Here is a 12,077-nt window from a genome sequence, read left to right as displayed (position 1 = left end):
AATGCAGAAATGCAGATGGATATAGTATTTAGTCTTGAAAGGCAGAATGGTAGCCTTATGCAATGCAAAAAATGCAGATAGAGACAGCGTTTAGTCTTGGAAGGCAGATGGTAGCCTTATGCAAGAAAAAAGGGTAAATGGTAATAGAGTTTTCTTAGCTGATAGCAGATTGCGGTGTTGTGACTGCTGGGGACATTGTGACACACGAAATGTCACTGGTGTACGTGGATAGCAAATGTTGGTAAGTGCGATAGTTCTGAGAGTTGTATTTCTAAACAATGTTTGTCTCGTGAATGTATAGTATGTCTAATGCTTTCATAATCTAAATGCCTGCATCCAAAGAAAAATCGTGAGTTTTGTAGAGGGGGGAGGTTAGTTCGTATCCTCGCTGGCTCTACATAACTTGTTCGGCTTTGATCTAGTGATATTATATGTATAATTGGGGTAGCGTTGCTAAACAAAGCAATTTCAGTAATAAACATGCATGATTTCGTAAAATATGACATAATTATGTAATTACGAATAACTTTTAGATGAACCGATGACTGTGACGTGGTTCAGGACATTGCAACCTCTCTTGCTACGGAATTTTGAGGGTCCTCCTCAAAATTCTGCCCCAGTTTAACGGGTTGAGGTTTTTGACTATTGTTTGCGACGACCGGTTGAAATTACTTCGAAATTTTGAGAGTCCTCCTCGCAGACCCTCAAAATTCTGCCCTAGTTTCCAATTACGAGGGGAATGAAAATTTTATTGAATTGTGACCAAACCCATCGGGTTGCCTACGTATCCCCTCTTAAACGGGAATCAGGTCAGACGTAGTTCAAATACATCATATAAGGAAAGAATGAAAATTACACATAGTAATGCTTGACTGCATCTGAATTAATTGGTTTTGGTCAGACTTCTCTATCCATTTCTGCAAGTATGAGGGCTCCTCCTGTCAGAACCCAGTGAACCATGTATGGACCCTGCCAATTGGGAGAGAACTTCCCTTTGGCTTCATCTTGATGCGAGAAAATTTTCTTTAACACCAATTGTCCCAGTGTGAACTGTCTTGGCTTGACTCTTTTGTTAAAGGCTCTGGACATTCAGTTCTGATAAAGCTGACCATGACAAACTGCATTCATTCTATTTCCATCTATAAGGGCTAGTTGCTCATAATGACTTTTCACCCATTCTGCGTCGTTGAGCTCAACTTCCTGTATGATCCTTAGGGAATGAATTTCTACCTCAGCGGGAATGATAGCCTCTGTACTGTAAACCAACATATAGGGGGTTACCCCGATTGATGTGCGGACTGTGGTGCGATACCCCAATAAAGCAAATGATAACTTCTCGTGCCACTGTTTATGCTTCTCTATCATTTTCCTCAATATCTTCTTGATATTCTTGTTGGCGGCCTCTACAGCTCCATTCATTTGAGGCCGATAGGCTGTGGAATTCTTGTGTCTAATCTTGAAAGTTTCACACATGGCTTTCATCAAGTCCCCGTTGAGGTTGGAGCCATTATCAGTAATGATTAATTCTGGAATCCTGAATCGACAAACGATGCGGTCGCGTACAAAGTATGCCAAGACTTTCTTAGTCACTACTCTGTAAGATGCTGCTTCGACCCACTTGGTTAAATAGTCGATTGCTACTGGGATAAACCTGTGCCTGTTAGAGGCGGCCGACTCGATTGGCCCAATAACATCCATTCCCTAGACGGCGAATGACCATGTTGAGCTTGTTGCATTAAACACATTTGGAGGCACCTTTATCATGTCTGCATGTATATGGCAGTGGTGGCATTTTCGAACATACTGGATGCAGTCTATTTCCATAGTCATCCAAAAGTAACTAGCCCGGAATATCTTCTTTGCTAAGACAAAACCATTCATATGTGGACTGCAAGTCCCAACGTGAATTTCCTCTAGTAGTTTGGATGCTTCCTTTACGTCGACACACCTTAGTAATCCCAAATCAGGAGTCCTCCTATATAGGATTCCTCCACTGTGAAAGAAGTTGTTGGAAAATCTCCGAAGCGTGCATTTCTGAGTAGGATTTGCAAGCTCTAGGTACTCTCCTTTTACCAGATATTCCATAATATCATGAAACCAAGGCTTTCCGTCTACTTCTTCTTCAACATGGGCACAATAAGCTGGCTGATCATAGATCTTTACTGGAATGGGATCAATGAAATTTTTGTCTGGATGTTGTATCATGGATGACAGGGTGGCCAACGCATCGGCGAACTCATTCTGGACTCTAGGAACATGTTGGCATTCCGTCTTCGTGAACCTCTTTCTTAATTCCTACATGTGATGCAGATACGGGAGTATCTTGGAGTTCTTGGTTGACCATTCTTCACGCACCTGATGTATGAGTAGGTCCGAATCTCTAATCACTAGCAATTCTTGAATGTTCATGTCAATGGCAATTTTGAGCCCTAGAATGCAAGCTTCATACTCGGCCATGTTGTTGGTGCACGGGAACCTGAGTTTGGCAGACACCGAATAATGTTGACCGGTATCTGATACCAGGACTGCTCCTATGCCAACTCCTTTGAAATTTGTTTCTCCATCGAAAAACAATCTCTAACCACCATAGGATTCTGCAATGTCCTCTCCTATGAATGATACCTCTTTATCAGGAAAATATGTTTTCAGGGGTTCGTATTCTCCATCCACGGTATTCTCGGCAAGGTGGTCTGCTAGTGCCTGTTCCTTGATTGCCTTCTGAGTCATGTAGACAATATCAAATTCACTCAACAGGATTTGCCACTTGGCTAGCTTGCCAGTGGGCATGGGCTTCTGAAAGATGTACTTCAAAGGATCCATCCTTGATATGAGATATGTTGTATATGCACAGAAGTAATGCCTCAACTTCTAAGCTACCCAGGTTAAAGCACAATAGGTGTGCTCCAACAGAGAATACCGGGCCTCGTACGGGGTGAACTTCTTACTGAGGTAATAAATGGCCTTCTCCTTCCTCCCTATTTCATAATGCTGCCCCAGAACGCAACCGAACGCTCCATCCAATACTGCACGGTAGAGTAATAGAGGTCTACCTGGCTCAAGCGAGACCAAAACTGGTGGTGTTGACAGGTATTCCTTGATTCCGTCGAAAGCTTTTTGGCAGTCATCAGTCCATTTGGTAGCGGCGTCCTTCTTTAACATCTTAAAGATTGGCTTACAGATAACTGTGGATTGTGCTATAAACTGGCAGATGTAATTAAGTCTCCCTAAGAAACTCATTACGTCCTTCTTGTTCTTTGGCGGTGGCAATTCTTGAATAGCTTTGACTTTTGATGGATCCAGCTCTATTCCTCGGTGACTACAATAAACCTAAGTAGTTTTCCGACAAGAACCCCAAATGCAGATTTCGCGGGATTCAGTTTCAGGTTGTACCTTCGCAATCTATTGAAAAACTTCCTCAAATCTTCCATATGATCGGTGGCTCTCTTATACTTGATGATGACATCATCTACATATACCTCAATTTTCTTGTGTATCATATCGTGGAAAATGGTGGCCATGGCCCTCATGTAGGTGGCCCCTGCATTCTTCAGGCTGAACGACATCATCTTGTAATAGTACATTCCCCATGGCGTAATGAAAGTTGTTTTCTCAGCATCTTCTTCTTCCATCCAGATTTGATGATAACCAGTGAAACAATCTACGAACGACTGTAATTCGTGCTTGGTGCAATTGTCGATCGAGATGTGTATATTTGGTAAAGGGAAGTCGTCTTTCGGACTGGCCCGGTTGAGATCCTGATAGTCGATACAGATTCTAACCTTTCTGTCCTTCTTTGGTACTGGCACGATGTTGGCTAACCATGTCGGGTATTCTAATACCCTGAGAACCTTAGCTTTGACCTGTTTGGTGACTTCTTCCTTAATTTTCAAACTCATATCAGGCTTGAACTTTCTGAGCTTTTGCTTTACCGGCAGACATGTTGGATCGGTTGGCAGTTTGTGAGCCACAATAGATATACTTAGACCAGTCATGTCATCATATGACCAGGCAAATATGTCCTTATATTCCCTTAGAAATTATGTGTATTCCTTTTTTTCTAGTGGCGATAAGTGAACGCTGATTCGTGTTTCTTTGACATTTTCTGCATCTCTCAGGTTAACAACTTCTGTCTCGTCCAGGTTGGACTTAGGTCTGTTCTCAAAATTCTCATCTTCTTTAACAATCTCTTCTGGTATGTCGTCTTCCTCTAAATCAATGTTCGTTTGTTGCGTTGTCTCGTTGCATGTCACAGTCATCCGTTTATCAAGATAAGTAATAGTAATGTTGTGTAAGTAAAGTAATGAGAGAAAAAAAAAATAATGAGTGTTGATTCGTAAGAAAAATCAAAATAATTCGATAAATTGCATAATGGTTTTGAACATTGGAAATCGTACTGCAAGAATTAAAAACATGCGAGAAATAAAAAAAATTTAGTAAATAAGACGGTGCTTGTTTTGGCCTTTCTCCCCAGATGCTCGTCAGGCTCTGGTTGTCCTAATGGTCCAGTTATTGAGGCAGTCCCCTTTGCTTACGGCCTGTATGGAAGGTCCTTCCTCCTCCTCCTCCTCGAGAACAACACAACAGTCCATCTTATTGCCCTCTAGGAATAAGTTTTTCACCGCCGTCAACACTTCCTCTTCGTTTGACCCATAGATAACATCGGCTGGTTGGAAAGTCTGCTCAAAATGTGGTATTGGCTGCTCCAGTAGATAGTAAGGACTACGCCATCGTGGCGACCAGTTGTTGAATTCCTCCTAGGTGTACTCATATCCCAGACCGAAAGTGGTGCCATGTTTCTTGAGTTTTATGGGCTTAGTGATTCCCTGGAGGTTCTTGCCGAGCCCTTTGCCAGGTACGTACCCACTCCAATTCAGTATACTCTCGATCTTGTTATCCCACCATGTCTTTATCAATAGCATTTACCCGTTTGATGTGATGGTAAGTCTCTCCACCTAGCTTTATTCTTTTCTCGATTGATAGAATGGTCTGGCGATTGATTATAGGGTTGCTACCGTCGTAGTGAATGTTCACTTTTTAGTGGTTCCACTCGAAATTTACTGCCTGATGCAGTGTTGATGCTATGGCTCTGGCAGCATGAATCCATGGCTATCCCAACAGCAGATTGCAGGATGCTGGCACGTCTATCACTTGGAAATCAACATCGAACTAAGTTGGCCACATGTGCAAACACAAACTAATCTCCTCAATGGTGGACCTTTGGGAACCGTCAAAGGCTTTCACGTTGATAGCTCTGTCCTTTATTTCATGCAATCCCTTGCCTAATTTCTTTAGTGTTACCAACGGAAAAATGTTGAGACTGGACCCTCCATCGATCAGGATTCTGGTAATAAAATAGTCATCGCATTGCACTGTGATGTGCAGCTCCTTGTTGTGACCCAACCCTTCAGGTGGTAGCTCATCCTCATGAAAAGTAATTTTATGACTTTCCAATACCTGTCCCACCATGTTAGCCATTTCCCCGCCAGTGATGTTGCTTGGCACGTATGCTTCACGCAGCACCCTCAACAGGGCATTCTTGTGTGCCTCAGAATTTTGTAGCAAAGCAAGGATAGAAATTTGCGCTGATGTTTTGTTCAACTGGTCGATGACAAAGTATTCCTTGGCCTGTATCTTTCTCCAAAGATCATCCGGCACTGTCTTAATGACGGGTGATCGATTGGAGGCCTGCTTGCTTGACTCAGCTAAATGTTCAGGGGTATAAACTCTACCATCTCTCGTCAAACACTGTGCTTCCATAGTCTCTTTGAACCTAACTTTGCCTTTCCTCATTGCCTGGGTTGTATAGTCCCAGAGTATAGCCTTTGTATGGAATGGCGTCATGGTCGACATCGCCACTGGGATCGGCATAGCTATCTTCACTCCGAATGGAGCATGTACCTTGGGTGGTAAAACCGCAATTTCGAACGATGCAGGTGCATTTGCTAGAGACACGGATTCGACCTTAATTGGCGATGGTGTCTTTGCAAATAACATTGCTTCAAACTCAAGTGGCACAGACATATTTACCTCAACGTCCCCAAATGGCTGAATATGGACTATAATTGGATTAAGGGTAACTATTGGCTTCTTTGGGTTATCACCTTCTGCAATCAAACCAATTGATCCTTCGGGATCCCAATCGTCCTCTATTTCAATCATGTGAACGCCTCCACCCTTATGGTATGGTAGGGGATTATTGCGGACATTCGGAGCAGGTTCCTTTGCCACAATCACCTTGTTGTCAATCAAAGCTTGGATCTTGTCCTTTAGAGAACGACATTCATCGATGGTGTGTCCCTTCATGCCGGAGTGGTATGCATAGGATTTGTTTGGGTTAACCCACTGAGAAGGGTTCTCAGGAGTTGCAGCAGGGATATGGGTGACATAACCAGCAACTTTGAGTCTTTTGTACAACTGGTCAATAGGTTCAGCAATAGATGTGTATTGTTTAGGAGGTCTACGATCAAAATTTGGTCAAGGTCTAGGGAAGTTTTGGCGTGTGGGAGGGGACTAATAGTGGGATGGTTGAGCATTATAGGTTTGGTAGATATGAGCAGGTTGGGAATATCTGGGTGAAGTAGGCTGATATGTGGAGGGTGGAGGTGATTGATAAGTGAGTGGTGGAGTTTGGTAGGAGGGTGGGGGTGTTTGGTAGTTCAGAGTAGGCTGATATGTGAGTGGAGGTATTGGTATGTTTGGTATTTGATGGGAGATTTGGTTCTCTGTGCAACCATTACGGCTCCTACATCCCTTTTCTTGGACACGCCACCAAACTGCAAAGCGTTATTTGTAGCTTGCAAGGCGTCAAAGTTCATAACTATACCACTTTTGATGCCCTCTTCGATCCTTTCACCCAGCTTGATAATGTCAGAAAATTTATGGCTCTCAATCAACATTAGCCTTTCATAATACTGCGGGTCCTGAGTCCGGACAAAGAATTTGTTCATCTGTTCCTCATCTAAGGCAGGTCTGACCTTAGCAGCTTCAGACCTCCAGCGAGTGTCATACTCGCAAAATGTTTCTGTAGGCTTCTTCTTTAGATTCTGAATGTAGAAAACATCTACGACATTCTCTGTATTGAAACTGAACCTGCCCATAAAGTCGGACGCCATATCTACCCAGTTTGACCACTTCTTTGGATCTTGGCTAATGTACCAAGACAAAGAATCTCCATTCAAACTCCTCATGAACAGCTTTATGAGGATTCTCTCATCATTCCCTACTCCAACCAGCTTGTCACAGTAAGTTCTCAAACTAACCATTGGATCCCCTATACCATCAAACATTTCGAACTTTGAAGGTTTGTACCCTTCGGGCAGTTCGACATTGGGTTGTATGCAAAGATCTTCATATTTCAGCCTTTCAATTCCCTTACTTCCTTTAACGCATTGAATTCAACTAGTCAATTTCTTAAGTCCTTCAGCCAGATTCCTAATGAACGAGTCTTTATCATCAGACTCGGGTGTGTTTGAGATGGGTTGGGTGGAGTGTGGCATAGTCTCCACGTAGATGGGGGTGCTATGGTGGGTGTGGAAATGGTCATTTGTGGAGTTCAGGAGTTCTGGGATGAGCAGCGGGGTGATGTTTGAGGTATGGCAGGTGTTGCAGTAGTGGTGATGAACGAGATGGTTTTGTTGCTTTGGGATATTATGTTGAGGTGTGGGGTTCTGAGCATTTGGGAAATTGATATCTGGAGTGGTGAGAGAAAATGACAGATTTGCCAGATTCCGAACCTGATCAAGTTCTTCTTGAAATTTCAGCAGCTTTTGTTTGAGTTGGGATGCATTTTCTTTGGAAACCTAAGTACCATGACCATGAGTAACCTCTACCCATTCAGTTGAGTTCTCTTTTCTGGCGTTGTTCAAATCTTCCATCTTCCCTTTGCTCTTGTTTTTGACAGGACTGAGAGGAGGAGTTGGTGGAGGGCCCCTGGATCTCGTGGAATAAGATGATGTTTCCAGAGTGCATGAACTAACCTTTGGTGAGGGGTAATAATAAACAAAAGTAAAAACAAAAGGTAACCAAGTTAGTGAGGATTATAAAAAGCGTTGCAATATTTAATCACATAGTGCAAGAATGTAAATCATGTCCTAATTTGGGGACCTCTTTGTGCCCGAGGTAGGCTTAGCGACAAATTGATTTGGAGAACATAGAATGCTAAATGCCTCATTTTATTTATAAAAAGTAGACGAATCCCAAATCGACACTAAATAACAGGAAATAAAAGTCACTAGTGGCCATTGGCCTTATTACATTTCATAAAGCAAAAAGAAAAAGTCCTATTTATTTGGTCCGAGAAGGCCCTTCCCCAGATTCGGCATCCTTGGCTCCGTCGAACAGCTTTCCCAGATCGCAAAGTCCCAGCAGTAGGTAGGCTCTGGCTAGATGTCCACCTTCATTTTCTTCAGCATTTTGGCAGTCTTCGACCCTCTTGAGAAACTTTCTTTCCAACATTACTATGCCTCGCTCCAAGTATCCCAGTCGCTTGTTGGCACTGACAGCCATGTCTTTCCATTCCTCAATTAACTTCTGATTGGCTTCTTGTATTTCACGGTGCTCGCTTTCACACTCACATATCCTCTTGCGCAATTGGTTGTATTTGGCCTGTGCCTCGGCCCTTTCATCTATGATCCTATATCCCCTAACAAACCCTGGCTGGCCCAGTTCATCGTGATTATCTCCAACCAGCCTGAATAGTAGGGAGCGCAACCAGCGTGGTATCTATCTGGCTTGATGGTATCTCTCCCCATGACGATCTTGCAATACCACATATGATGAGCTTGGCACTTATAAGGACTATCATCAGCCTGGAAGTCAGCCCGGAAGTGACTCATCTTGTCGACCCTAGGTATAACCTTCTTCCTACCAGCCTGTCTCATAACTCGGAGAGGGACATAGGAATAGGTTCCTCTCAGACCGACTAATTTCAAAAATAGTGCATCCCTGGATCGGGCGATGAATTCCTCGGTAGGGAACCACTCGAACATCCATTGTACCTGGCCCTCAGTTAGATTATTAAATAACTCTACCCATCTTTTGGCATCTTCCGGCTGAGCGAACATATTGGGCATGTAATTCATTCGCCTCGGATGATGGAAGGCGATATGATCATCCTAGTCCCTTCGCTGGATCTCTTGTTGGTACTCACCCCTTTGGAAATGCTCCATGAGCCAGAGCTGAAGTAGCAAATTGCAGCCTTCGAAGGGTTTGGCTCCTCGTTGACACTTGTCCAAGGCTCAATATATTTCCGCAATGATCATGGGCACAATGCTGAAGGGTTGCCCACCAATTCCTTCCATTAAGGTCTTAGTTACCATGGCCAGTCTGGTGTGGATTCTTGCTTTCTTCATTGGAAACACAATCAATCCTAGGAAACAAAATAGGAATACAAAGGCCCTTCGGTGAATATGCCCTAATGATGTGATGGCAAACTCGTCAGGATAGGTACAGTAGGATTTGCTGTGACCGTACCTCTTGTACAAGTCAAAAGGGATATAGGATTCTTTTATACATGTCAATTATGGATTCTTCTTCATACCCATCATTTTGAGGAAGCCCCTACCCTTGCGGTTCTCAGGCATCAACAAACTCGGAGTTTCCCATGCTATGCCGGCCAATCCTCCTATTTCTTCTAACAAGGGTGTCATCTCAATGTCCCCGAAGCGGAATACGGACCTCTTACAATCCCAGAACAAAGTAGCAGCTTCTATGATTTTGTTGTTGGGTTGGATTTCCAGGAGAGAAGGTAGGTTGCCCAGATACTTCCGGACAAGAGTTTGATCACTGGAGTGAAGCCCCTTCCACCAGCTTAGCAGTTTTGGGTGGATGTTGGTGACCATGCCGAATCTAGGGACTTCGTGCCTCATATTTCTTCAAGACAAATAAGGTTAGGCCCTTACCCCCACCAGACTCGACTATTTAATATCAACAATTGGCATAAAGCATTTAGTTCTCCAAATAAATGCATAGAACGTGGTAGTGTCCATTTGGGTTTAGGAAAACCCAGTGGACTTTGGATAAGGCTATCTTAAAGGATCATAACTGACCCGGCTAGGTTTGACCATGTTGCATGCACAGTTTAAACAGAGTAAGGTTGCTATGGGGTTTTAGAATGGTACCCTTGAGCGGACAACTCAAGGGGGGAATGCACGGAATCATCGACTACACCGTTGATCAACTGGTTTTACCGGAAAATAGCCTTTTTTGGATTTAGGGGTGATAATATCGGAAGAGCGCAACCACTCATTATAAGTGTTTCTATTGGATTTGTTTGGCATGAGTGGAATATGATGTTGAGCATGATTATACAATAATTATAAACATGTTGGCACGTATTTGCACGTTAATAAAGCAGTAAATCTAGCAGTTTCATAATTTAAAGCAGTAATAAAATGAGGAAACAAAAAGAGAAGTCAGTTTTGCAATTGGAAAGGGAATTTATAGCTTAAAGAAATTAAACAAGTAATTGCACATAAAGAAGCATAAATTCACAATAATAGCCTGAAATGGTAAAAGCCTAAAAATCCCCAGTAGAGTCGCCATGCTGTTGCGCCCCCTTTTTCTCGCGAAATCGGGTTTATGACATTTGTAGGGACAACTCGTTCCTTTTCCGAACTGGGTTTGTATTTGATAAGTCGCCACCTAATGATTAAGGCGCATTAGGATAGCAATAGAGATTCAACTCTGAGTTTGTTTGAATAACCAGAGATTGGGTAAGGGCTTGAAATTTTCCCAGGGGGAAGGTATTAGTCACCCCTCAAGATCCACTAGTGTAGTTCTCAGCCAGACAATTATTGTGAATTTAGCGAATAGACAGGTATGGGATCAAATATGAAGGGATTTAAACACATAAAAGAAAGCACATTTGAAAGAAGCATTTTAAAAAAGAAATAGTTTGCAAATAAAAGAAAGGGGTCCTAGGTTTATATTTAATATGGATCACCCCACACAATGTTCGGTAATCACTCCTCAATTAGGGGCTACACGTGACATTATTGCGTGGTCATCATATCCATATCTACCCTTCCTACCCCATTAAGGTAATAAAGAGCGGATTGGTCTCGATTACTTATTGCAAGCTATTATCCGTCTCATTCCTATCAGTTCCGGAGGCACTTAACACTACTAATCCTAAAAGGGAGGGATATTAGGTTGACTTGAGGTTTCAAAGGTAAAAATCTAAGGCGACATACAAAACATATAGAAAACTGCACGTAAAGGGGAAACACATAACACATAAGGCTCAAGTATACCTCCTCAAACAAAAGCACATAACTAATATGACTTGCACATACTTTTTTGGGTCTGATTAAAGCACATAAAGATGAGGGAAGTTAATTATTATGGCAGATTAGTTTATTACATAACTCACATAAGAAGTCCGAATCAGGCCTGTCTGCTGTTTGTAGCGATTAACACATGCAGTTTATAGTTATTACTCTAAGGCTTACCTAAGTGTTTAGACGGGGTCCTATAGACATGATATCTACTAAGTTCATAAGGTGATGAGATAGTAATAACTCAAAACGAAGTGTTTGAGATCCTATAGGCATGCTTGCTAAACCTTGTTAAGTGAGGGAATTAGATTATTAAAAGAGATGCAGAATGTATAAAATTAAATTAGACTGATTATAGATTCTGCAGGTGATAGTATCTACTATTACGAATTTTAATCCCTATTATCTAACATCGAATGTGAATGAAGCGAATCACAATTATTTAGGAATCCCTATAGGCATGATTTCTATGCATTACTGATTTTAGACCCTTATAGACATGATACCTAACATTGCATGTGAGTAGAAACGAACAGGATTTTACTTATGAACCCCTATAGGCAGGTTATCTAGATGTGAAGTTGAACAAGAAGTCCTATAGACATGGTTTCTAAATGTAGTTTGCATATGTAGAAGTTTAAAATAGTCCTATAAGCGTGGTTTCTACCCTTGACATGCATAAAATACCCAACCTTTTTCACTAGCCAGCCCCAAATGTTTATTACAACTTATTACAAATCAGGAATATTAAATACTAAATATATCAGGAAAATACAAAGAAAAGAATTACAACCAGAGGAA

General features: G+C 42.2%; 1 protein-coding gene across 1 annotated transcript; it reads right to left on the bottom strand.

Moving 5' to 3' along the window:
* Positions 1-1,701: 1,701 nt before the first annotated feature.
* On the bottom strand, positions 1,702-2,727 carry LOC138881714 (uncharacterized). Its single transcript, XM_070161963.1, has 2 exons — positions 2,623-2,727; positions 1,702-2,295 (listed from the first exon to the last, which is right to left on the bottom strand). The coding sequence occupies exons 1-2, from the start codon at positions 2,725-2,727 to the stop codon at positions 1,702-1,704; spliced, it is 699 nt and encodes a 232-aa protein (XP_070018064.1).
* Between the last annotated feature and the right edge of the window lie 9,350 nt (positions 2,728-12,077).

The sequence above is a fragment of the Nicotiana sylvestris genome, chromosome 11 (assembly GCF_000393655.2).
Source record: "Nicotiana sylvestris chromosome 11, ASM39365v2, whole genome shotgun sequence".
Lineage (NCBI taxonomy): Eukaryota > Viridiplantae > Streptophyta > Magnoliopsida > Solanales > Solanaceae > Nicotiana > Nicotiana sylvestris.
This window is presented reverse-complemented; position numbering and strand designations above follow the sequence as displayed.

Bases quoted from the DNA above. Each gene is read 5' to 3' on its own strand.
- LOC138881714 (XM_070161963.1), bottom strand. From the start codon at position 2,727: ATGACTCAGAAGGCAATCAAGGAACAGGCACTAGCAGACCACCTTGCC. The intron at 2,296-2,622 runs GTATCATTCATA...CATCACATGTAG, and splicing joins CATATTTTCCTGATAAAGAG to GAATTAAGAAAGAGGTTCAC.